General features: G+C 38.3%; 1 protein-coding gene across 3 annotated transcripts in view; it reads left to right on the top strand.

Annotated features, from left to right (window-relative positions):
- CRIM1 (cysteine rich transmembrane BMP regulator 1) overlaps nucleotides 1–27,734 on the top strand; it is a 173,729-nt gene that overhangs the window by 63,144 nt on the left and 82,851 nt on the right. For all 3 annotated transcript variants that reach the window (XM_048296630.1, XM_048296632.1, XM_048296631.1), the window contains exons 3-4: nucleotides 21,992–22,234; nucleotides 27,363–27,483. In XM_048296630.1, the coding sequence (XP_048152587.1) occupies nucleotides 21,992–22,234; nucleotides 27,363–27,483 (364 nt within the window). The remainder of the gene's footprint in view (nucleotides 1–21,991; nucleotides 22,235–27,362; nucleotides 27,484–27,734) is intronic.

The raw sequence follows: 27,734 nt of genomic DNA, 5'->3' as shown, positions 1-27,734 counted from the left end.
AAAAAAAAAAAAAAAACCAACCAAACTCAGAAGAACTTGTACCCGAGATCTAACTTTGACATTGATGATTTTTGTACTTGGAGATAACCAGTAGGGAATGTATTCATTATATTCTTTCTTTTACCAGCTGTCTCTTTAGTTTTTGATATGACATTATCTGTCAAAATAGACACTGCTTATAGTTGGCCAGGATATAAACCATTCAAAAGATGTTTGCAAAAGTTCAGTAGAGATTTAAGAAAAAATTGCCCGTCTTTGTTTTCAGAGGATTCAGCAGGCTTTTGGACATGAGAAGGCAAAGGAGGACGTCATGCAGTCTTGTAACTCTGTGTTGTCAGGTGTGAGGATTGATAGCAAGGACAGACATTTGGGCTCCTTCTTCTCCACTCACACTTGGACAGCGCATTGGAAGGAGGATGTTTGAACTAAATGAAATAGGGATGGGATCTGAAGAAGGAGAGGAAAGAGTATGAAAGAAGGAGAGGGCTAGGCAATTAAACATGAGGTGAATGGAGATGAGGGAAATGGAGGAATTCAGAAAGGAAGAACTACAACAGCTAGGGGAGTGATAAGGGCTGATGTTTGAAGAGGAGATGGGGAAGGAAGATATGCAAAAGTTTGCATCTTTGTACTTTCACTCTCTGCAGTTCAAGCTTGGAATAATTGACAGATTTCGTGTATTTACCATTTGCTTACCAAATTAGTTAGGTCTTGAGTCAATGTTGGTCCAGATAGAAATTCATTACTTCCTCTGCCTTACAAGGTATTATCATTAGAAAATATTTGCAAGCATTGTAAATCTGTGGTGAATCTAATAAATATCCTTCCTATTCATGAATTAATACAACTCCAAATGATGCAAATTCATATTCTATCCTAAAAATAAATAAATAAATGCAACTTTCTAAAAGGAATATTGTCTCAAAAATCCTTGAATTCATGTGGTACATGTAGAGTTACATTCAAAAGGATCTGTAAATGCAGCTTGTATTTTATATGTTTTTAATAGTCTTCCTGTTGCTGTCATGGAGTAAAATGTTTCTGCATTTAATTATTTACTAGGCAACAGTAGTGGGGCTTGGAAATGCATAAACTAATGTGGACAGAGTTGATCTGGAAACTAACTGAGTTGTTAGGGAAAACATTCTGCTGAAAGAAAATATGGTATTTAGCTAAATTCTAATTCTCTTTGAATATCTCAGAATAATCAGAAAGGGTTAATCTCTTAAGGAGCTGTACTTAAGGGTGGGTAAAGCTGTGTGCATTCACTAGAATACCATTTTGCAAGTTGACTTCTGTTGTTACCTTGTGCTAGTTTAGAATGGTAAAGAGTTAATTTTCTCCATAGGAGTTTGTATGGGGCTGGGTTTTGGATTTGTGATGAAATAGTTTTGATAACATACTGATGTTTTAGGAATGGTTAAACAGTGTTAACATGGAGTTGGGGCCTTTTCTGCTTCTCATGCTGCTCCACCAGGGAGTTGTCTGGAGGTGCACAAGGAGCTGGGAGGGGACGCAGCTGGGATGACTGACCCCAACTGCCCAAAGAGATTTTCCACACCTTGCCACGTCATTCGCAGCAACAAAACATGGGGAGAAGGGGAGAGGTTTGCCAGCATTGACTGGAGTTCAGTAGGTTGGCTGTTGATGAGCAATTGTGGGATTTTTGCATTATTTGTGGTGGTTTTGTTTTGTTTTTCTTTGAGGAGTTCTGTTTTTCTTTTTATACTACTCCTTTTTCCTTATTAAGCTGTGTTTATCTCAACCCATAAGTTTTTGCACTTTTGCCCTTCCAATTCTCTCCCCATCCCAGTGGTGGGTGGGCGGTGAGCTAGCAGCTGTGTGGTATTTGAACTGCCTACTGGGATTAAACCATGACATAACTTCAGTTCATTTATGAAGGTTTATCAAAATGAAGTCTTGAAAAGTTTGGCTGATTGCCTGCTGAATGTTGCAAGTTAATATGAAGTAGTATTCTAGACTCACATGCTTTCAAGATCTGCCAGTGGCATGTTGTATAGATTCCTCTATATGTGCTTTAAGAGTTTGCTTGCTTATTTGGAGACTTCACCATATTCGTGTTAGGTTTGACATTTTGCTTCTCTATATCACTACTTCTGGAATCTAAAGTATTACAGAAATCTATTTGTTGGATACTACTCCTCATGAAGTTGAATCACTCTAGTGAAGTTGCGACTGCAGTGAGCCTTCTACAGTTGAAATCTTTCTACTCCATACAGATATATATTGTAAGATGATCTTTAGGTGTTATTTAATATGCATATTGTTTATTTTTAATATACAAGATTCTAGTGTCCTGTCAATATGTCCTCGGTACATTTTCTTTCAAAGTCCAAGCAGTATTTATTTTCTGTTTGAAAGAAAAATTTAAAAAAAGATTGCAAGTAGTACTAACTTTAAAAGGAGAGACAAAAGGTTCCAGTATCCTTGTTTTTCAGTGGTGCATTTGTCATTTAGTCTTGCTCAGTATACAGATCTGAACTTAATCTATGTATAAAAATACAAATATTTTCATATACTAGTTATGTTGTATTAAATATTCTAATAATGTTTAAATATATTATATATAATGAAAAATTAAATATCTGAAAGATACAGAGGAATGAAAAATTTACCAAAATAATTCGCATTTCACACCATTGTAAAATAGATCATTATTTTTACCTAGCTGTAACATGATAGTGTTATTGAAGCACAGAAGTTATGTAGCTATAGCATCTGAGCCTTGTTAGCATAACAAATGTCACCCACTTACTGTTGGCCTCTGTACAACTTTATTTTCAGATGATTACTACATTGCTATGTTTTGTAATAATAACTGCATTCACAATTGAAGCATCCGTGTGACTGGTATTACAGGGCAAACACAGAGCTGTGGCTATGGGCACGAATGCAAGTGTATTTGTTTTATTCCAGTGCTTGTCACAACCAAGTCTTTTTTTGAAGGCAAAGGCTTTGTAGTGGAAATGAAAATTATTTCTTACTGAAAATCTTGCACTCTTAAAGTTGAGTTCTTAGAAGAAAAGAAAATGTTACTGCAGGTTAGTCATTAATGTAGTTAGACACAGTGCAGGTATAAATAATACGTATCTGTCTAGTTATTCCGTGTGGTCATCTTGATTTACCACAACATGTATGGTAAACCTCAATGTAATCAAAAGTTTGTGATAGCTGAACTGTGGTTGCTAATGAAGGTGGGTGTGTTTAGATGGAGGAATGTAGCCTGTTGGATGAAAGTTTGGTATGTTGGGACTGGCCTCTTACTTGACCTGTATAAAGGTGGCTGTGGTCTTTTCATACTTGTCTGGACAAGAGTGGCCATCTGAGGAGGGGCTGCACTGGCTGAGTGAAGATGCAGGACATGGTAGCTCCTAGACTGTGCCACCCTCTTGGGTGTTGGGCTTTTTGCTTGGAAGCAAATGAGCTTCTAGGATAACTTAAGTTTATATTAAATATTTAGGGACGAATTTGTCTTGAAGCTGAGGGGAAGAGTACTATTGTTTCTACCCAGTTGTTATTCAGTACAGCACACACCCTGCACACCATCCTCAAGTACTAGAAATAGCAATGCTGAGATGAGAAGGAAGGTTGTCATATCTCACCCTAATGCTTCTGGCACTATCCCCTTGTATCAAATCAAGTCAGTAAATTATTGAAGAACATATGTTAGCTCTAGGAGGAAGCTTATTGGCACTTTAGTCTCTATATGGCTCTCTCTTAACTAATGAATTAAGCTAAGTTCAGAGTTAATATTTAGATCAAGGGCAGAAAAGGGCATCTGATCTGACTGGAGATTATATGGCATACCAAAATGTGAGGTACTCTGAAAATTTCCTCTTGTTTATTCAGATTTGTCTGTTACACGTAAAGTTGAATTCAGGTCACAGTTTAAGAGATGAGGAGTGCATAAACTCCCCACTGCATTAGCAATTTGTAGACAAAACTAATTTCTATTTTTTGCAGTGCATAAGCCTGTGCTACTCCTGAACGTTTGAACAGCTTCAGGAGGCATAACTGAGATAGACGGAGGATAAAAACTCAGTCCAAGGTTAAAAATACATGTCTTTGAACTTTCTTTATCACAATTTATTGGTCATAAGCATCTAGCTCCAAAGTAAAATAAGAAAGCCTTTGAAGTTTCTGTTTGGCTGGTGCCAATGATGGGATGGAAAACCCACCCTAAAATGCTCTACTATGCTAAATAGTGTACTATTTTACTATACGAAAATGCCCCACTGGGACAATATGTTACTAATTGTGAAGATTGTTTTGTTTTGCCCTCGTGAGAAGCCGATCGGGGCAGAAGCGTGCCCGTCGCGGGCAGGAGCAGCGGTGTGTCGCGCCAGGGGCTGGCGGTGCAGCGCGGATGGCGAGCCGGCAGTGTGCCCTGGCGGCGGCGGCGGCCAACTGCAGCCCGGGGCGCGGAGCAGCGCTGCCAGCCGCGCACCTTCCCTGCCGCGCTGGGGCACAGCCTCGGCATCCCTCCTGCCACAGCCGTGCTTCAGCAGGAGCTGGACAACACTGTCTACAGTCAGGAGATGTTTTGTTCTGTCTAAAGAAAAGGAAGCAGCAGAAGGGACTTTGACACTGTCTTCAGCAGCCTCGTATTTGGTTGCAGAGAAGATGTAGGTAGGCGCTGCACCAAGGTGCACAGGGGAAGGATGAGAAGCATCAGACACAAGCTGCGACAAAAACATGCCAATTACATGGTGGGATGTGGGAGGGATAAACTTCCCTAAGAGGAAGTGGAATTGCCATCCTCAGGGTTGTCTGAACTCACCTGGACCTCAGCAGCTGACTAGCATCAGCTTTTCTCAGAGTAGGGGATGGGACCAGATGACCTTAGGACGTCCAGTTAGACTGGAATTACTCTGCAGTTGACAGACTTAGAAAGGATAGATCCTCACCAAAAGTGATAGAGGGTCTCAGACTTGCCTTGAAAGTTCTGAAAGTACTTGCCTTGAGAAAAATGCTCAGAAATTTGACTTAGTGACACCATTCTTAGAAGCAGTTCTGGACTGCTTATTACCTGCAAGCATTTGTTTTTTCCATATGATGTCAGTTGGAACAGGTAGTTTCTATGAGTCATTAATACATTACAAGGTGATACCTATGAGGTACTCATAGATTACATAACCTAGTTGGTTTAGATGCTGTCTATATTTCCTCTCTCTCTACCTTCCTTCCTAGGATGCATTTGAGGCAGCTTTCAAATTTACGCCATAGAGCTCACCCTGCTGGGACAGTGGTTGGCTTTTCTACCTTTTCTTAGAAGCAGCTCCCTTCTGAAAAAATTGTTTGGGAGCGATTAACCAAAATATGTTTTCTTCCATTCTTGTTTTGTTCTGATCAGAATAGGACGTTTTTAGCAAACTCTCTAACTGCATATGGGTCTATAGCTTAGGGTGTGAGGGTTAATTTAAAGAAGAAAGATGGATACATTATGCTTTGGTTTAGACTGAGTTTTGCCTACCAAAAACTGAGTGAACTGAAGTTTCTTTGTAAAACACCAATTCACAACTACTTGCCAGTGACTGACTTGTGAATATGCATTTTTATTACCTTCTTTTCAACTGATCTAGTCAAGGATGACTACTTGGATGCCATTTTTCTATTGAAGAAAAACTTGTCCATTTATTCCTGAATACTAGGAATTTTTAGCAGCTGTAAAGCATTTTCAGATACATACTGAAAAGTTGGGATTTTGTTTGGTTGGAGTGGAGTGGTTGTTTTGTAGCACCTAGGACTCTTAACTGAAAAAAGGATCATATGTTGCACAAAGCATGAGATCACATGCAGAACAAGTTCCCTTGCACTTGTGGAGAAATCGTGTTGCTAAAAAGAATGGTAGATTGGGGAGTGAAACAATCAAAATAGCTTGTCTGAATTTCCTGAAACCAGGAATAGAAACTCAATCCATTTAAATGTGGTCCTGAAATTTGGTCCTAAGTCTTCTGAATTTTCCATGCATTGGAGCATCATTTCTATATATGTTAGGTGTCTCTTGGTTTGGATACTTCACTGTTATATAAGCATTTCTATGCCTTTGGTCATGTTTTTGTTCATTTTCATCTCTTTTTGTGATGCATTTTTTAAAATTTGGGTTTGGGGGTTTTTTTTGTTTGCTGTGTTTTTGGGGTGTAGGGAATGGTTTTGTGGGGTTTTGTTGTTTGGGGTTTTTTTCAGTCTGTGCTCTTAGTTACCACACTGTAATGCGCAGGACAAGAGACAATATGAATCCACAGAAGTACTTACAAGTCCTTTCTTTAAGTCCTGTCAAGCATCTAAGGCAATTTATGCTAACTGAATATTTGTCCTTAAATCTTGCTATATAAATAATTAATTTAGTAAGGCAGTCTTTCCACGTTTCTTAAACAATGCATTTACAGGTTACTTAAGCTTGTATTGTCCACTTTTGTGTGATCTAAGTGTTGCTTCTTTTTGTAGCATAACAAAAATTGTAGCTGAACGTGACATTTACTCAGCTTAATTTTTATTTATTTAATGTTTTTTTCCTGAAATAAGCTGGTGCTGAATAAGTTGGTGCTTAAGTATATTTTAAAGTGTCTTAAAATCGACTGCATAATTCAAGAAAATTATGTGAAGTGGAAGAAGGCCAGTTTATTAAAGTGATAATTAAAATCCTGCTTTATAGGATATCAGGTAAGTTAAGTGTGAGGTTAAGGGTTAAGTGCAAGAGATTTGTTAAACTTACTAGCTTTGTTTCCTTTTAAGCATTAATGGGTCATAGTGCCTGGGGAGGGTATGCATGTGGTAAGAAATTTGGAGTAAAATTTTCAACTTTCTTCCTTTGTATTTCAATTATTCTTTCTTTTTATGCTGGTGGGATTCTTAAGGCATGTTTCACAAGGCATGCAGGTGACAGAATTGACATATTTGCATCCTATTTTGCCATTACTGATATATCAGTATTGTTTAATCTTGTCTTTCCTGCTTGGTTATATCACAGAGACTTTGGATAAATGTTAGTAAGTCTTGATCCAGATTTCCGTGAAAGCAAGTACTTATTCTGTGTTGAGAAAGTGCATTCATTGCATAGATTGAAAGAAAGATTAGAACAGAATTGTTAGATTGTTGGCAGTAGTACTCAGCGGCATGTTTTACATGTTATTCTTTTTGTTGGAAAAAAAGTGAATTTTGAGTTGTGCTAATGAAAAGTCTCCTTTAAAACTCACCTCATTAATATTGCCTTTGTTAGCAATTAGCACCTACAACTGCTTTAACTAAAGACCTGGTTTTTTCATTTTTTCTCATTTACTTCTGTTGCTGCTGCTTTACTGTGAGGACTGCTGTTCACGGAGATGTACTGTGGAGGAGATATCTTAAGTGACGTGAGATACCTCATCATGTAACACTAGATTTTATTCTCTCTGCTGTCTTTTTCCAGCCAAATAGGGGAAAACAATGAAATCTCTGCTTTGAGATGTGTAAGCACCAGTGTCTGTGGTATTTGATAAGGCTATTTCGTGGCTTTTGCTTTCTGCTGTTACCTCGTTGAACGTCAACAGGCTTTCCTGGTTAGCACTGCTCAGGCTTTGCTCACTTCTGCAATGCTTGGCCTATATGAAAGAATAACTTCTCAGCCTTGGGATCTCTTGAATGTATTGTGTGAGTTTGTTGGATCAGTGCAGTATCATGGTTGTAAGGATCGTTGCATCTTTTGAGAAAAAAATTTCCTAGTGTTTGCTAGTAACCTTAACTCCTTTCTTCTATTTTCCTTAGTCTGTTTCAAGCATTAGAACCATTTTGTTCACGAAAGCTCTCTATTAAAATTCTGGTCTTGCTGCTCATGTTGCCTCCCAGGGTGTGTTTGTGAGGTAGGATCCACTGTCATTGTAACATGAGAGTACAGAGCCAGTCCCTTCCTCGGGGCACTCAGTAGATACTGTTCAAAACCGCATTTGCTGTCTTCCCACTTCTAGAGTTTTTCCAGGTTTGACACGGAGTCTGTCCTCACCAAATACAACAGTGTCCTCACCAAATACAACAAATACAACACAACAGTGTTTCTCTACTGTTTTAAAGATGATAATAACTTCTGTGGATAGTGTGCCATCTTCATACTTGACCAATTTATTAATAAGTCCGTACGCCTTGTCTCTGGTCACGGAACCACATACTCTGTAACGTGTGCTGCAAACTTTTATACATAGGATTAATGTACATTGATTGTGTCCAGTTCCTGAGTTTGATCTAAAAAATGGAATGGCTTTGGAGGTGACTGAATCCCAAACTTGTGCAAGGGGTGCCATCATGGGAATCTTGCTGGCAATGATACTAGTTTGCTTCACGTAGGAAGTGCATCTGTAGCTGCAGTTTCCTGGCAGTAGCTTCTGCCACAATGCCTAATGTTCCACAGTGGTTTGTAACCTGCATTTTAGTGCTTGTAAATTTAATCTGCATTCAAGATTTAGCCAAACTACCATAAGAGATTATGCTAATCTAAAGCTTCTGCATCTGAACTTCCTAGTTTGTTCTATTTTCAGTTGTGTCGTGGAAGCTGCTGTGCAAGATGCCACAAAATATGTTCTTGCTTAGTGTTTAAGAGAAACTAATATTTTGTTTTAAGGTAGATTTTTACACAAAACAAGTACTTTGCTGTGTATCGTACTGATGGAGATGTATAATAAAAAAGACAGATTAGAAAAGATGTGAAATAAATAGTAATTGAGGTTTGCTTTAAAGAGGACATAAACAATAAGTGGATAACTTAAGAGGAAAGGTCAATGAAGAATAAAGATTAAGAAAAGCAGAGGGTGAAGAATCAGAAAAAAATGTCTGAGCCAGGATAATTTGTGATACTTTTTGATAGTATGATTAAAAAAAAAAATCCAAACAATACACTTGGGGATAAACAGATTACCGTGCTTGCAATCCTCTAGATCATTCCCCTTTAATCTGCTCTTGGAAACAAACTTTCCAGGTATTTAATACACAACTGTATGCTTCAAATGAGATCAGAAACTGAATCTAATTAAAGAACATTGCAGCCAACAACATTCTGAAATTGAGAGATTATTTTTATATATTTGGCATAGGATCATTGGTCTTTTTCCAGACTCTGTCTTTTTTTTGTAATACAAGGTGTTGGCTTCCATCCAGCTTGAAACAGAGGGGTCCAAGTTTAATGACTACTGAAGTCAGCAAAATACTTGTACTAGTGTTAACAGAAGCTCGGTGCTGTGTAAACTCTGACTTTCTGCTTTTTTGTAGTTCTGACATTTAATTCCCTCTGTGGGTTGTTGCTGCTTTAAGGTAGAATAAGGGATGCTGCAAGAGGGTGGTGATACTTAGTAGTGTTTAATGTATGGTGGACTTGAAGCTGTGTTTAATGGATATCATCAATTTTTTTTTTTATGTACCTGCATAGTCCTATGCAGGCACCTGTTTAGTGACTGACTGAGGAATAAAGACTGTGGATATTGCATGATTCTTAGTTTGTCTTAAATGTAATCTGGTTTCTTACGTCTTGTGCAGCAGTACCGCGGAGCAGAACAAACTTCTCATACTGTGATTCCTTGTGGTCTTACTGTGTTTGAGGGCTGGTTATGAATCCATGTGTGCATGTATTGCACACGCGCCACCACCCACCATCCCTGAAATGTGTAGGTTTTTCTGGTTAGGATACTGCTGTAGTGTGAAAGCAGGACTAGTAAGATGATTCTCAAATTTCCAGGGGTCTATTTTTCTAATCAGTTCTCAAAAACCTTCAGTCAAGCAGTAGGGCATCTGTCTTTTCAAGCTTAAGCTGTCTAGATCTTGGAATAAAATTAAAATTTCTCATGCTTCTTTTGTCTTGTTGCTTTTTTCCCCAGTATATATTTTGTTTTTCCTTTTTTATTTGTGTGAATGACAGTTGTAAAAATGCAGAAACACCTTCAAACTAGCAGTGAAAGCAGGTATTGCAAGCAGGAGCTTGGAATTTAACAGAATTCCTTGCATGATTTTTAGATGCTTTATTTAATTTTATTTTGCCTAGTGCAAATGTTCTTTGGAGTCACGAAAGCACAGTTTCTATTATATTTATTTATTCCATATTTTTACATGGAATATGAGAAATTGCCTTCAGTATAAGAACCAAAGAACAGAGTGCTTTGGCTTCTTTTACACTGGAGTCTTCTGATAAGCTGCTTATTTCTGCATTTTGCATTTTAAGTGTCAAATGTGGCAGTTTATTAGAAGACTTTGCCTTTGGAGAAAAGATAATGTTTTGTGTGGAATATCCACCATTTCTGTATTCAGTGAAATGCTCCTAACTAGAATTTTGTAAAGTGTCATTTCTCAGCAAAAATAGATCTAGTAAGAACCGATATCTACTTTTTCTGGAGAACTGAGCTGTTTAATTCCTTCACGTTGACAATTTCTCTTCTAATTGGAAATGTTGTAAAAAGTCTGTAGAATCTCTTCACTGCAAGACACTAAGAATTTCTACATCAGAATTCTCTGATAGTCAGTATAGTGTCAGTATAGATTTCCTCTAAAATTATAATGGCCCCTTTTTGCTTTGCTGTCATATTTCTTATTATAGGTAGAGTTGTTTTCTGTTGTCCTAAGTAATGCATGGAAATTTTGTTCAATAATGATGCAGATTTGGTAACTGATGAGTAGCAAAGGAACAGTTAGAGTAGTTGGCATTAAAACTCATTCTGGGGAGACAACAGAAATGTTAATGTTAAAAAAGACATAAAGGAAAAAAGCAAGAATTTGGAAAGATCTCTGGTTGTATGGAAAATCTTGTATAATAAAAATGTGTTTAAATTCTAAAGTAGAGAGGTTATTTTGAAGGGTTTAGGAAGAAACTAAGCCAGAGAAGTCAAGAGAGATTAACCAAGGCAGTTGGGAGTGTGAAAATGTCTTGAAACACTGAGGCATTGGCCTTCGCCATTGGAAGCAGTCACTTTCTGTTTACCTAAAAGAAGGAAACTATGCTTCTCTTTGTAGTTTCTGACTACTGTGATGTGTTAGGTTAATAAAGAGAAGATCAAAATGTTGAACAGGGTTGATTTTCTTGATAATTATGCATCTTGAGTATTTTTGTGAAAGAATTTTAGAAACACTCTAATAAAAATACAGAGGTTAAGCTGGTAAGAGACAGCGGTTCTTCGAACATAATAACTGGGAAAACTAGTTTGCATACTGGAGTTTACTTGCCAGAAGTGTCTTAAGGCATTTAGGTCCTTCTTATACTGTGTGTGGGCTGGGTGTTGTGGGTTTTAGTGGGGTTTTTTAACATTTATCAGTTAATTATCAGAGAGAACTGAAAGAAAACACATACCTTAAATTTATTTGTATTAACCAAGCAAAACACTGAAGGGCAGACAGGAGTTGATTCAATTTTGCTAACAACAAAAACTACATTTCTTTGACTATCAAACCCCTCATTTCTAAGTTAATGTTTACAACTCTGGTGCTTTTTTTAATCAGCTCCAGAAAACTGATTGCCCTTCCTGCTGTTCCGTCTCAGTTGCTAGCTTCATACACATGTGAATTCTTATTCCTTGTAAACTCATGTATGTATTTTCATTATAATTTGCACTTATTGCAAACGCAAGAGTCCTTGTTCTGCTTATGTTTTTAGACTTTAAGTAAGAAGCTAAGAGTAACTTGAGACACTACTTTGGGTGTGATTATGTGGTAGAGTAAGTTGTTGGGTGCTCCTTTCATCCTGAGCTGTCTTCAGAGGTTTGTCCTTTGTGAGGTATACGGTGTGTCCTCGAATTCAAATCCCTTTCTCCTCTCCACATCAAGGTGTGCATTGCAGTGCTTCTCCTTCAGTGAATATTTGTGATTATTTCTCCAGATATCAGCTAGGCTCGTATCACGGGGGGGGTCCGATGCTGGTCAGCACCGGTGTGCCACGACCTTCCTAGAAAGCGTGTCCTGCAAAGAACAACTCTTCCAGGGGCAGTGGCAGGCCACCCTGGGCAGCAGGTGACTTCAGCAAGTGTAGCAACTTCTCCACTACAAGTGATTCCAGTTCTTGTGATATCAGCTCTTTGTGAAATCACCCAAGGTGAACTTGGGGACAGGGAGACAGGAGCCTCATTTGGCAGTTCCACAGAGGCAGCTTTTATTGTCCAGCAGCCCCTGTGAAGGGAAGGCCAGGGACAAAGGCTCCCTCCTGAGGGGCAGAAACAGGGGGCTTTTATGGGAAAGGCAGGGGGTGGGGTAGAAACCAACTAGCCAACTGGGTACAGGCTATCACCATATAGAAACAAGGCGTGCTGGGGGTGGTTCACTTTGTCACCATGACCCTGAGGAAGGTTGCTTATCTCTGGGAGAGTCTTTTTGCCCTCAGGCCTCTCTCCTCCAAGGGAGTGCAGAGGGCTCTTGTGCCAAGGGCTCCCAGCTCTCCAAAGGCTTGTACTGTTTTCTTAAGCTGTACGAATCGAAATTGTTCCAAATAGTTGTGCTTTGTCATCATTTTGGCACTTACTCAGCATTACCTTTGGTTTTGCAGCTGAATATACTGTTGCAATAAATAGTACTTTCTGCTTTAAGTAAATTTACTGCTTGTGTACATTTTTGTAAGTCATCGAAGTACGTGCAGTTTATATTGATTATAAATCTAGTGTTTCCATTTTTGGTTTATTCACAGAATGATTTGGCATTCTTTAAAGTCCTGAGTTTATAGGTGAGACTATCTCATTTCTGTTTGCATACTCTTTCTTTGGAAATTTCAGTTGATTTGCCAATATATAAAGATTGAACAATAGTAGGAGTAGTACCATTCATCCAGCACAACAGGCTCTCTTATATAAAGAAATCACAGTATACAATGTTATTCCAGCCATGACAGTACTGAAAACATTTTTAAATTTTATTTTGCAATAGAGGCAACACAACTGTAAATCTGACTACAGCTGTTGGCTCATTTCTCCAACTAACTTCTGAAGGATTTTTACCACTGAAGTTTAAAGGTGCTTTATTTCTGTTGAACGCAGTGCAGTTAGCAGTAGAAATGGGTCCTGTCCCAGGGATGGCACAGCTTCCCCTGTGTTCTGTGCAGTGGGCTGGGCTCATGTCCTTCATGTACAGTTCTGTCAGCTAATGTTATCTATTATTGATTTGGATTAACTTGTTGGCATCAAGCTAATACTTATTCGTTGAAAGCAGGTTTTGAATAAAATGAAGGAAAAGTAAAATTACCTTTGGGATTTCAAGACCTGAGTGCTTCTAAGCATAACAGAAGAATGCTGTGAGCTGGGAGATCTGAAACCAAATGCAGCTACTGCCACGAACCTTATTGGTTTTATAGAACTTGCATTTGCATTTAGATGAAGGTGTTTGACAGATCCTCATTGAGTCTCTTAATTCCTTCTTCGGAAGACATCAGTTTTGGGTCAGGATTGTTTGCAATTCTGGTGTGGTGTTTTTTGGGGTTTGTTTGTTTGTTTTGAATTACCACTTTTCTTTTTAATATTTTAAGTATTGGAAAAGAAACTAGTTCAGGAAATGGAATTATAACATTGGAATAGCTTTGCTATTTACCCAGAGGGGATTACTGTCTTCCTTGACTGTAGCCGTCTCGAGTGATATAACCCTTTTTCTGGTTATTTGGTCCACGAAATGGAAAATCTTTGGGAAATCTGTAGTGAATACTGTGTTGCAAAAATGTGTATCAATGAATGCATGTTTGTTAAAGCTGGTATCTGTGACTGTCTTTTTGTGTGTCACTTTTTTTAGCCCAGGTTAGTTCCATGCTGTTGTTATAATACGAGAAGATTAGGCTATAATGTGGGTGAGACAGGTTGCCCCACTGTGTGCCCATAAAATGCAGAGCACCAGAATGCTGGGAAGTGTAGCAAGACTCATTAAGAAAATAGAACGGATTTTAAATAAAGTCCAGTTTTAGGTAAAAGGTCAGGCTCTAGTTCCTTTTTTTATTTGTAGCAGTTCACCCATATACAGTACTGTGCATATTACACGTGTAAGTTAATCTCATTTTTTAATCTACTATAACTGCCCTTTTGATTCTTGAAAATCCTTTTGGGTGTTTTGCATTCCGATATCGATCCCTGTCTGTCTGACTGCTTCAGCTGGGTAATCATTTTTCTTGTTTATCTCTAATCCTTTAAATATTTCCTTCCTGCCACTGTATAACAGTACAGTATGCCTGTTGTTTGGAATGTATCTCAATGATGACTGTAAGATTGTACAATAAAAGTGACTGTGTTTGAGCCTAGATTTCACAGAAATGGTTTACAGTGAAACAAAAATAAAAAGCTGAACATGTGCCTTCAAAGCATGTATGCCAACTGTAGTGCATTGCTTTGCTTAGTCATGTAAAATGTTCATCTTTATAAATCGTAACCTATTCTGAACTACTCAGAAAAATGAAATATGAAGCTTGCTATTTCAAAGTGCTTCTTATTCTGTATTCTTTGTATTGACCTAACAGAAAGAGAATGTATTCTCTCCATCTCTGTGTGTGTATATCTGTGTATATCCATATGCATATGTATTAAAAACTTGATTTTAAAGGATCAACTGTAGAACAGTTTAAATATCTTGATAGAAACATTTGGACCCGTCTCTGATACTTCTTTTCAGCCATCTCCTCCAATAAAACATTCTGTCCTTGTTTCTATGGTGACTGAGTAACAGCATCACATGAAGCTCTGACAAAATGATAAAAATTCCTCCCTGAAATGGTTTCCTGAGAAGCATGGATGTGTTCCACTTCACCTGAAGAATGAGAAGACCCTCCCATCCCCATCAGGGCTTTTCTATTTCTCCCGCACTAGATTATACCCTCGGATCCTTTCACTGTACTAACCAATGCTTTAACAGTTCTGCTTTTCTCATTAAATAAAATTGGCATGTACTTTCTCTGCGTGTCAAAGCAGAGCATGCAAACATAATGAAGGAAAAGAATTTGATACAGAGGTGAAAGCAAAGTGTTTAATATTTCTTGAGGAGCCATTCTTATTTACATAGTGCTTTGGTATTAACAAAGATGGGGGGGGGGGGGAAGTTGAGGGGTGGTTTGGCTTGGTTTTTGTTACAACTGCTCTACTTAAACAAAAGAAATGAAGAACGCCTGAGATCTAGACTTCCTATATTCAGTGACTGTCTTAATAAAAACATATCAAACCAGTACCCAGTATTGCATAAACCTTTCAGGAAGGTAAAGAAGCTGCCTTCTCTCAAAGAAAGCATTAGTTGCAACATAAGTGCTTCAGTAACTTGCCATTATACCTCCACTTCACCATTAGAACTTTGTACGGTCATGGGAAGTATAATTTTAAAAACACATTGTAGCTTTTGATATGGAGAAACTTTGTGACAAAGTTCTGGGTTTATGGCTGTTGCTTTATAACAGACCCTTTCTGAAGTTAATGGAAAGAAAAAAATTCAAATCCATATCTTTATTTCTTATTATTATTCTATCCTTTGAAGATTGTTCTCTTCCCCCTCATACACCTTATAACAAGTATGCTGTGGTTGCAGTGAAAGGTCAGTTTGAGTGTTGTTGTGCCTCAACTTCTGAGATGCTCAGCTTTCCTGTACACTTCTGAGGTGAAAGTGAGAAATTTTTTTGGGACATCCTGACTTTTTAAGTGAATGATCCCTGTTTTAATGATAAAGCACACAGTGCATTGTATCTTATTCAGCTATTATTTTTCAATTATACATTGTAACTTAGGTTATTCTTAATAATTGTAGGGGGTACTCTCTCTTGCACTCAATAACAGCAAGGTCTTTTCGCAGTCTCTTAGCAAAGTACAAGGAAGTAAGCCTGAACCTCCAGACCTACAGAAGTAAAGTTTGTCCTGAAATGCAAAACTTCTACCAGTAGTAATTTATATCTAAAAATAACACTGTCACTGGTAAACTGGAGAACTGTATATTAAATTATCTCTAGAGCTGCCTTTTAGAGTAGGGATTAAGTTTGTTTCCAAGGAGAGGATTCTTGTTTGGAATTCATCAAAATGTTAGTTTTCCTGTCTGGATTGTGTTCAGTTTACTAAGAATGTTTTATTTCCAGCTACGTTTCTGAATTTCTTAAGAAAATTGTCTGTCTCAGAATAGTTTGTTCGCAAAAGCTTGATTGATCCAGACTCTTCCTTTATCTATGTAGAGATTCTTTGTTGGCTCAGGCTGCTGAGATGTCAGGGATACTAGAATGCTACCAGCTTCGGTGGCGTTTGATGAAAGGCTATAAAGAGAATGTGTCCCAGAGAGAAACCTCGTCAGAAAACCAACCAACATTTTCTTTTCTTTGTATAGTTATTTGAAATGCTGCTTTTTTTGAACATAAAAGCAGCATTTGCAGCCAGCAATGTTTTCCTTAGTGAGTTTTAGGTCATCAGTTCAGACTTTTAGGGGAAGCTTGGTGGATGCATCCCTGAAAAGTGATTGTTCTCCTTATTAATGGTTGGGATATTTTTTAAAGGATATACTGAAATGTGATTGAGTTTCATATGGTTTTTTTCTATTTCCTCAACTTCAGCAAGGCTTTTGACACTGTCTGTCACAACATCCTCATAGGGCAGACTCAGGGAGTATGGACTGGATGAGTGGACAGTGAGGTGGACTGAGACCTGGTGTCTTGGTTTGAGACAAGTTTAGGGGGAAACGCTCTGGAAGGAACCACTCCTCCACAGAAGGCAAGTTTTGGCACTCCCTCCCCCCACTGATGGAAAGGAATTTCTTGGAGGAAAGTGAAAAAACTATTTATTTAACAAACAAAGTGCTGGCAGGGCACAGGAAAAAATTAATAGCTATTCAATATTAAACCTCCTCACTGTGGAGAAAGCTGGTGGATTCAGAGTTCTTTTCTGTAGCTGGCTCAGCCCCTCCTGAGGTCCAAGGCCAGGATGCGGTGTCCTCTCAGCCTCTGTGCCGGTCCACGGGGTCCGATGATCTGGTTCTCGGATCACAGCTAGGCCAGACAGTTCCAGAAGAGGTAGTTACAGGAGGATTTCAGTATTCAGTCCTGGGAAAAACTTCTTGTCTCAGCTAACAGGTTAGCTAAAAGCAGGAGTCAACTCTCAGCTCTGCTGCGGCAAGAGAATGTGGGGGAGTGTGTATGAGTCCTTGAACACAAACCATGCTGGAGAATTTGCCCAGCTTCCCCCCACCCCCTTTCCTCGGACCCATTAAAGCTGCAGGACCCATTTCTGGATATAAAGCAGACCATAAGGGAATACACTGTCATAAAATCACCCCAAGACACCTGGCTGAACGGCAGATCCCAGAGGGTTGTAATCAGTGGCACAGGGTCTAGTGGAGGCCTGTCAGCAGTGGTGTCCTCCAAGCTTCAATACGGGGTTCAGTATTGTTTAACTTATTCATCAATGACCTGGATGAAGAGCAGATGCCTCCTCAGCAAGTTCACTGATGACACAAAGCTGGGAGGAGTGGCCAATGCCCCAGAGGCTGTGCAGCCCTTCAGAAGGACCTCGACAGGCTGGAGAGAGGGACAGGGAGGAACCTTCTGAAATTCCACAAAAGGAAATGCAGGGTTCTGCACCTGGGTAGGAATAACCCCGGGCACCAGCACAGGCTGGGGGCTGACCTGCTGGAAAGCAGCTCTGCTGAGAGGGACCTGGGGGTTCTGGTGGACAGCAAGCTGTCCATGAGCCAGCAGTGAGCCCTTGTGGCCAAGAAGGCCAATGGAATCCTGGGGTGCAGCAGGAAGAGCATTGGCAGCAGGTCAAGGGAGGTGATCCTGCCCCTATGCTCAGCCCTGGTGAGGCACATCTGGAGTGCTGTGTCCAGCTCTGGGCTCCTCAGGACAAGAGAGATGTGGAGCTGCTGGAGCAGCTCCAGTGGAGGGTAACAAAGATGATTAAGGGACTGGAGCATCTCTCTTATGAGGAAAGGCTGAGGGAGCTGGGCCTGTCCAGCCTCAGGAAGAGACACTGAGAGGGGACCTCATCAATGTCTGTGAGTATCTGAAGGGAGGTGCCAAGAGGATGGAGCCAGGCTCTGCTCAGTGGTGCCCAGCAATAGGACAGGAGGCAATGGGCAGAAACTGGTGCACAGAAGTTCCACCTGAACATGAGGAAGAATTTCTTTACTGTGTGGGTGACTGAGCACTGGAACAGATTGCTTTGAGAGGTATTGCACAATCCTGTGTCATGTTCTCTGGGGGGAAGCTGCTTGAGCAGTGAGTTTGGACCAGATGACCCACAGTGGTCCCTTCCAACCTTATGTATACTGGGATTTTGTGATTAACTGTCTGATTCTGATAATCAAACAGCATAAGTGTATAGAAGTCCTCACTTCAGTAAATTAATTGGTGAGTTGTATAAGCAATTTCTTTCCTTTTTGGAATAGTAAATTTATTAAATGATGCATATCAGTTGTTTCAAATGTAGAGGTAGAACAATGTTTTATAAAAATATAAATTTAATTAGTGCAATAATTGTCCTGAGTACAGCCTCTTGGTTAAGAAACCATGTATCTGCTTTAGCAATTTTACTGTCTCTACATGCAGTTAGGGTTGTATGAAGTTCTTCTTGTGAAGGCATCTGCTCTATGGGTGAGGACAATGCGACACATGTATCTTGCTGTGTAATCTGTGTATTAAGATGCCTTATTATTAAGGAATATGTATATATTTGCTATACTAATTTATTTCATAGTAAATCACATGTATAGTCCTATAGATAGGTCTCCCTTTCCACAAAAGCCTAATTTTTTACATTCACCACAGTGCTTTGAAAAATTATGTTCTCGTGTTTCTGGACATACATAGTATTTGTTTATATTCTATTTATTATCAAAAAAAAGATAAGAAAATGGAGTTTAAGTCCTGATGCATTGTTTGACTTTGAAGACATGGGTCAGGAAGAACCTGATTTGTGTAACAGACGGTAACTTAAAACATCTAGGGGACAGGTCAGTGCTTTGCAGTGAATGTGTCTATTTGACAGAGAAGCAGCAGGCTCTGCTTCTTTTGGTCTGTTGAGAAGTTACTTTGAAACAGTCTGTCTGGTGTGTAAAAGGGGCAAAGTAGCAGAAATAGCACTGGTGAGTGATTTTTTGTGGAATACAGCTTGGCATTACCCTGCTTTCTGTCTTTTGAGGCTGTTGGCGTATTTTTAATTATTTTGTTCTTACATGGGGTTTTTTTAATGTTCCTTTTGTAAGGGCTAGAAGTGTTTGTTAATAAAGAAAAAAAGAGCTATTAAACAATTCTTGTTTGATGAAATCTTAAATAGCTGTATGTATTGGAATTAAATCAGGAATTCTGCTAAAACAGTGACATTTATTGCTGTATTAATGTTTGTCATTTATTTTGAGAACAGATTAAATTTTGACACCTTCTTCGATGAAATAATGAAAAGATAGAACTAGTTTAGTGTAATGAATCCCTGTGGATAGAAAAGATCTTGTCATTTGCTGAGATAACAAGAAGAAAAACCTTGAAACTTTTCTGAATTGGTTGCTTAGAAGTAGTGGTTTTTATCCAAAATTGGTATCAAAGTGAGGAGCCTGCATCAGCTTTTACTGAGATGCAGTAAAGCTGAACCCCCACCTTCTTACATTGCAGTGAGTTCTGGACCTGGAATGCACTTACACTAGGGCGGTGCCAGCTGATGAAAGTTTTAACCAACATAGTAATGCTACACCTGGAGCTGCTGGATTTTCATGTTTTAGATAAAGATTATGCTTAAGGAAACACTTCATAGACTGCTGACCACATACCATTTTAGTCAGTAGCTGCTTTCCATAAAGGAAAATGACATCTAAATCAAGAAAAAAAGTGTGACATAGTCTGCAAAAAGTTTCTTAACCTGCCTTTGACTCTGTTGTGGGCTGGAGTTTGGGAAGCTGAAATATAATTGTCTGTTGGTTGATTCAGCGTGGGTGAATATATTTGAGTTTCCTGTTGCTCAGTTGCGTTTGTATATTGGGAAGGGAATATTTCAACATGTACATAGTTTGAGATGTAATTTGGAAGTACAGTATTTACATGAGTATTAGCAGGGAGTTATTAGTAGAGCTTTGTTTGTTTATTTTTTGGGATTATGAAGTACAAAACTAATAGTGATGTGGATTAAGAAGAAAAAGGTTTATAAATACCTACTGGTGTTATGCTACCCGGTATTGAAACATAAACATGTATTTTGCAAGATAGTGGTTAGGTTTAAACCATTTCCTCTGAAAACAGTGCTGGCTTTAGGTAAGACTCCTGTTGCAGTCTATTAACTTTAACTACATCGAGCAGAATAACGTGGAAAAGACTATTGAAGATAATAACTGTAAAACACTGAGTGAATATTTCATACAGAAATATTTTACATGGTTCTATATTTTTAATTTCTCTCTTCTATTGTTTGTGATGCTTCTTACATGTAGGTAGTGACATATCCTTGTTTTCCTATCTTTGCTAGGTGGTCTTACCAACTCCAGCAGTAGACTTTGCATTGGTCTTCAAAAAAGACCTATCTAGAGTCCTTAATAGTCTGAATTTGAACAGTTTGACGTGCATTTCTGACAAACCTTGCCTTTTGGAAAGTTAGCCAAATTGGTCAAAAATAGTTTTTATTTTATTTGACCTATTGCATTGGTCAAATTTTAATTGTATTGAATTATCTAAGCAGTCCTTAAGGAAATGCTTATTGTCATATAGATACATGTATGTATGTAAATGCAGTCAAGTGAAAAATAGCAGGTCAACTTTTTAAAATACTTATAATACGAAGTATTTGCATGAGAGATTGCGTGGGGATGGGATTATCTATTAGTCATGGAAATCAGAAGATCACTGGATGCATAACGCTAGGATAAATACAGTAATGAACAGTGGGAATTTAAGGGTCATCATGAGTACAAGTGCTCTATCAAGAGTCTGTCATGAGTATTTTAAAGGCTTTATTATTATTTTTAAGGGCTGCTACTGCAGCAGTTCTGTCACTGTGCATGTTGAGCAAACATGCAGTGGAAATGAAAATAATTTTAAAAGCTAGAATGTCAAGCCTTTTATTATATCCATAAACTAAAGGCTATCAATAAAATACTGAAACTAGTATGTTATCTATTATTTATACAACTCTGCAGTGAACCACTGTAACCAGTAATGTTCAGTCTGAACAATGTGTTTAATAAAGCAGATAAGAACCTAAACGTAAGAGTAGGTTTAAAAAAAAATTGGTCTTAAAAATGTTATTTAAAGTTCTAAGCAAAATACGTATCTAGTCAAGGCTGTTTTAAATATAGATGGAAATAGTAGGATTTTTAACTGTAAGAAAAGAGCTATGATGCGATCTAGTACCTCATTTAGGTTAGTAATCTTTGATGGTTTTAAGAAAAAATATAAAAGTACTTGTACATGAAGGAATCATAGAATATCCTGAGTTGGAAGGGACCCATAAGGATCATCAACAAACCTCACCATCATCATAGTCAAACCTCTTACCTTTTAGTATTAAAGCTGCTGAAGTACATAGGAACAACGCTTCTAATGTGAACATTGGGACTGTGTACAGAAAAAATCCTCTTCTGCTAATGTATGAGCTGTTCAAATATGTTAGCTGTTGAACTTTTAACTTGCTTTTTGAATATGTGAGAGCTCAGTTCAGGTTAATAAATCAATCCATTTAAATCAGTCCATAATGGAAAGTCTTGGGAAACCGAAGGTATAGGTGTGAAAATCAGGGCTGACATGATATGACAAGTTGTTTCTTAACATCTTTGCCAAATGTGTGACTTCACAGCTCTACCTGAGGCTGTGTGGGTTCAACCCTCACACACATCACATGGATTGGAAACTTGTAGAAATATTTTATAAGGCAGCTGCCGTCTTGCAAATACCTATACTTTTTAAAGGATATTTGGAAATTTTCACTAATCAGTTCAGAAGCTGCTGTTTCCTTTTCTTTTTTACTATTTTGGGAGAAGGCAGAAGAGAGGGAGCTTTATCTGAGTTTATCTTTACAGGTTCAGTGTTTTACTGACACATATGGCATGATGATTTTTCTCTCCTTTTCAGAAGAGAAACCTGATTGCTCCAAGGCCCGCTGTGAGGTCCAGTTTTCTCCTCGATGTCCAGAAGATTCCATCTTGATTGAAGGCTATGCTCCTCCTGGTGAATGCTGTCCACTCCCAAGCCGTTGTGTGTGTAATCCTGCAGGCTGCTTGAGGAAGGTTTGCCAACCTGGCTATTTGAATATATTGGTTTCTAAGGCATCGGGAAAGCCAGGGGAATGCTGTGATCTCTATGAATGCAAGCCAGGTAAAAGTAGACACAATTTCTTTTCCCATTTTTCAATTTTTTCTGTCTGAAAAGCAAAATAATCTATATAAATGCATCCAATAAAGCCTATATTGTTTTCTGAAGTGGTTTGTATTTTTTGCTGTAGGGAGTTTTAAGAGGTGAAGGTACATGGGACTGTAAAAATGAAGGTGTGTGTTAGGAGGGTAGAAGAACAGTGACTTTGAAGTGATTGGGGAAGGAAAGAAACTAATGGATTTAAGGGAAGTGTAGAGCTTTGCATATGGGGATTAGAAATTAAGAGACCTGGTAATAAACCTTGTGTCTTCAGAGTCTAACTTGGTATCCTGAAGAATTGTAGGAAAGAAGAGTTAGAGAGGAACTGAACTACATGAATTATAGCTGAAATGCCATGTTGCTAGAAAAATACGGGATAAAGGGCAGAGTAAGGCCTGGGAGGTAGGTGTTCATGCAGATACTCTTGTGGGGGTGATGTCACCCATTTTACTGAGTATGTCACCAAGTCTATGGAGTTAACATGCTGAACAGAGAAAACTGTGTTTCCGTTTTTTGCCACAGACCTAAAAACTTAAGTTCTGTGAGTAATGCTTCCAGAACACTCTTCCTGCACCTCCATGTCTGCTTAACCAGCCTCATAGGGGTTTTGCACCAGCAAGGGCTTTCTGGTGGAAACAAAACTGGGAGGACTACTTCCTGTGACAGCAGTGCTGCTTTATGCCAAGATAAAGTGCTTGCGCAATTAAAACATAAATTGTGTTTATTTCTGCTCCTTAAAAAAGATATCAGTGCTCTCTAGTTTACTCTGGCATTTCAGTTGGGCGCCTTCTGCTGAGAACTGTGTATGTTCAAGTGCTGTGATTGACAACAGAGTTAGTGAAAGGAAAATAGAAAGCGTTTCCTCAACACTAAATGCTAGAATAAAAATAAAATATTTCATTTTGAGAGTCCCTTCCTCTTCTGTCCCTTTTACTTTAGGAATACAACTAAAGGCATTGGTATTTAGTTAAAATGCATAGTGAAGAAACTTAGTATTTAGTCACACATGTCTATTAACCTCCAGGTTAATTAGCTTTAAACATTCTTACCTGTTGCTCCACCAAGCATCTCATCACAGTTGTACCTACTGAGAACAAGTATGTCATGCTCCTTGTTTTACTGTGATTGTAAAGCTCAGAGATGAGATAACCCTAGTCTGGTTCCATAAGCAACCTCTTTTATTCCTACAAGATGTATGTAACTGTCCATTCATGAGTAGTGAATTTAGTCAATATGTGTTGAATTTAATTTTAAGCTGGAGATTACATTTCTCAAAATACAGTTTCAAAACATTTTTCTTCTTTAAGATAGTTTGAATGAGCAATCTCAAATGGAACTGCATAATGTGTTAACAGCAAAAATAAAAATAACCCAAAAAAACATTTGTGGGAGTATATGTGCTAAACCACTATGAACAAGGACATTTTAAAAATCATGTTTGTTTAGTTAAAGATTGAGTTAAAATCTAATTTAAAATGCGTTTTGCTGCAGTGTTGATAGGAACTCTGGCTGTCGCTTCTGAATAAAACAAGCTAAATAGTTTACTTTGGCAGTTGTCTAACAGATGTTTGTTGTACCTTTTGTGATAACTTTGGTGTTGTATGTGGTGCAGTGGGGAGTGTCGTCTTTTAGTTTCTGACATCCTTGGGAAAGCATTGGGAAATGTCTGTCATGATAGACATAACCTGTGTTGAAAAGACCACTCATTTGTCATTCTTTCAGAAGTCTTTTGGTAGAGCTTTCATTCACTCATCTCCAGCATGACCTGAAAATTCCTCTTTTTTTTCTGGTACCAAATAATGGTTTAAACACAATTGTAAAGAAAATGTTATTGTTTGGCTTACTTCTTTGAGGAATCCTGTGCAGTCAGGGCTTGATGGAAAGTCCGAGATCAGCAGCAAAATTTAGTAGGTAGTGTGTAATGACGCACAGGGAAGTAGTTTGTGCTCCACCCTGATACAGCTTCAGCATAGAAAATCAGGTCTGGATCTTTTACAGTCTTGCACTAAGGACAAGGGTCAGCAAAATCAAGCTTTTATACACAGCTCAGAGAAATAGAATTCTATAATGTTTTTCTTTTACCCTCTGTTACTTACAGAAATAGTACTTATATTGTTTTATTGGATGATTTGTCAGAAGCTTATGTTGACAGAACTTGAGATAAGAGTGGAAAAGGACTGGAGAAAAAGAGTGAGCAAGAATTACAGATACTTTTCTAATGGAGCTGGAGAAATGGCTTTTAAGTTGACAATGAAGGTGAGGGAGGGGAAAAAATCAGCAAATGTGGAGATCCATGTTGGGAAATACCTGGGATAGAGCAGTTAAGGGATAGGGCAGCTAGGAAAGTGATTCAGGCAGTGATACAGCTGCATTGAAGGTCCAGGAATGATATGGTTGTATGTAATACATTCTGAAGTGTCATGGAATGTAAAAAGGATACTCCCTTTCCACTTCTCCCATGGCAGCCAATGTGACTACCATTATCATGTGTAGTTGTGTTGCGTTGCATTATTCATGAGGAACCAGTTGAAATGCATCTGAAGTGAAAGCAAAGGATGTCATGTCATGCTTCTATGCTGTAAATGCAGACTGTGCATCCTTGTACTGAACCCTCAGAAATCCGTGACTTCTGAAGCCTTACCCTGTGCCGAGCCACTGTGTTTCATGAGAAATGCAAACACTGACTTGCTCCTGCATTTTTAGATGCATAAGTATTTATTTAGATCTTGCCCTCAACTGTACATTGTATTAGTTGAAAAGCCAGCCATTTTATTAGCTGAAATATGTCAGGGTGAAACTTAACACACTTAATATACTTTGTTAACTTACTCTACTAGAAAGTTTTATTCACCTAGTTTCATTACAGTTTCAAAACCTTTGGTTTTGTAGTCTACAAAGGCAGTAGTACGCTATTACAGATATGTCAGGGTCTGCAACCATGGCAGGGTTTCTGCTACATTCTTGTAGAAAAGTGGTACCTCTCAGATGCTTCTATATACAAATTCAGTGCATGAGAAAATTCTTTGAAGACTTGTAAGCAAAGGTTGTTTGGGTGAAATTTTGCTGATAAGAAATTGGAACATCTTTATGAGTTCTTGAAGACACTGATTTTTCAAACTATTTAAAGCTTAAAGCTTCTATGATAGACAAAAAAAAGGGTTTAGAATAAAAGCTTATAATAAACTGTTCATGAAATATACATGTTAATTATTGGAATCACAGTAGGATGTGAAAAAAACCCTAGAAGTTCAGTGGCAAATGTTTGCAGTCTTATTTTTTAGGACAGTAGTGCAGCTAATCTGGGAGTTATCTTTTAAAGAAATGAAGAATCCAGTTACAGGCTGTTCTGTAACCTCAGAATATTTCGTTTGTTCCAGTCTGTAAGTTTGTCTCAATACTTTTTCCAGTTTGAGAAACCTGTTTAAATCTGAAAGAAAGTAGGAACTTTTTTTCCTTTTTCAAATATTTTTCATTTCTTATTTGTCTTCATCTCTCTCCTGTGAGAAAACTGGGGGAGAGATGTGACTGTTCCACCTGCAGAAGAGGAGACTCAGGGAAGATCTCATCAGTTCATATGAGTACCTGAAGGGAGTGTAAAAGCAGAGCCAGGTTCTTTTCAGTGGTGCCCAGTGACAGGGCCAGAGCAGCAAGAGGCACAAATAGAAACACAAGAGCTTCCCTCTGAACATCAGGCACTTTTTCACAATGGGGGTAACTGAGCACTGACACAGTTTTCCCAGAGAGGTAGTGGAGATATTGAAAAACTACCTGGGCATAGTCCTGGGCAGCCAGATCTACATGGCCTGGCTTGCGAACCTCCTGTAGGTAGGTCCTGTCCTACCTCTGTAGCTGTTTTGTGATTTATCTAATAATGTAATAATGAAGAGAAAAAAAATCCGTTTGAGTAGTCTTAACTTGGGGTTTGTTGTTAAAAAAGACAGAGTGCTGCTTTTCAATATTAGTGAGCCATGTACTATCACACTGTAACCACTGCAGTGGAGATATGCAGAGCAGATGTAATTCTGAGACTGATGTCTCATGGTGACTAAGTCAGTTATTGCTATGTACCACTGAGGATCAAGCTTGGAAAATGTAGGACCAGAAGAGAAAAAATGGGCCTTTGAAGGTTATGAGCTCTTGTAAGAACGGTGGGTAGCATTGCCAAGCTGTTTTAGCAGTTCAGTAAGTAGCTGTGATAGTGTCGATATTGCAGTGAAGTTTAATCAGTAATCAGGGATATCATACTGCATAATTTGCAGCCTGATAACATTCTGTTCATCCTGCTTGCTCAGTCGGAAAGTAGCTCATTTCTTAAAGAGGGAACCATGTTTTATTCTGCACTTTCTTAGCACAATTATGAAAAAGCATAGCAGATACGTAATACCTGAGCTGGTACTGTTTGTTACATGGAAGATTTAGTACCAAATAAGAGATAGATGTGTTTCAGCTTTCCTGAGTATGACTTATAAAATTAAATACAGATATTTGTTGCTTTCTAAAAACTGTTGGTCAGTCTTTCTTGTTAATTAGAATTCTTCATCTCACTAATGCCGAAAGATTTGTTAATTTGCATTTCATTTTTGCCATATATAAATATACAAACAAGACAACCTAATAGAATAGTCTTTAAAAATGTGCTTTACACATGCACACATAAATCTATAGTGTATTTTTTTAAATATCCTATAAACCAAGTATTTTGCTGTTTAAACAGACTTTAATTAGTTAAAAATTAAACAATGAATTTTTTACTATTTTAAAAGCTGTGGGAAATATATATTCTTCATAACTAGGATATTTCTATTAACTGATATTCACAGTTGTAATGATTGTTTAAAGTTGTCTGTCTAACTTCCATAAATTTTTTTGTTAACTAATATCAGTTCAGTTGGTTCCTGAGTCAATAATTTTAAAAAGTGAATCTTAAAGAGAAAGGCAGGCTTTTTGTAATGTTACCTAGCAAGCGTGCATTCTTTGGATAATTTTTGTGACTTATAAGGCTGATGCATAAGTGGTTGCTTATGAGGAAGTAATTTGCAAACAGCTTCTAAAACACGACTAAAAGAAATTTTCTTCTTCCCTTCCTCTGTAGTGTTCAGTGTGGATTGCAGCACAGTCGAATGTCCCCCTGTTCAGCAAGTTGTTTGTCCCCTGGATAGCTATGAAACCCAAGTCAGGCTGACGGCTGATGGCTGCTGCACCCTGCCCACAAGGTTGGTGTCTCGATGGCTCAGTGTCTTTAACTTGTTCTTGACAATTCGAGTATTGTAAATGCAGGATAAGAATGCGAACTTCTGTGACAATAAATGCTGATTCAGAATAAAAGCTACATGAAGTAGGTTGTATCAGTCTGATGGAAATACAGAATCTTTTATTTTTAAGGTAGAAAAAAAATCTTCACAGTGCAAATGCATGAAGTTGGTTTTTGCTACAATTATTTGAGTTCATGTCTCTAGATTGACTT

Source organism: Corvus hawaiiensis, chromosome 3, assembly GCF_020740725.1.
Source record: "Corvus hawaiiensis isolate bCorHaw1 chromosome 3, bCorHaw1.pri.cur, whole genome shotgun sequence".
Taxonomy (NCBI): Eukaryota; Metazoa; Chordata; class Aves; order Passeriformes; family Corvidae; genus Corvus; species Corvus hawaiiensis.
Note: the sequence above shows the minus strand (reverse complement) of the source record. Positions and strands in the feature narration are given on the sequence as shown.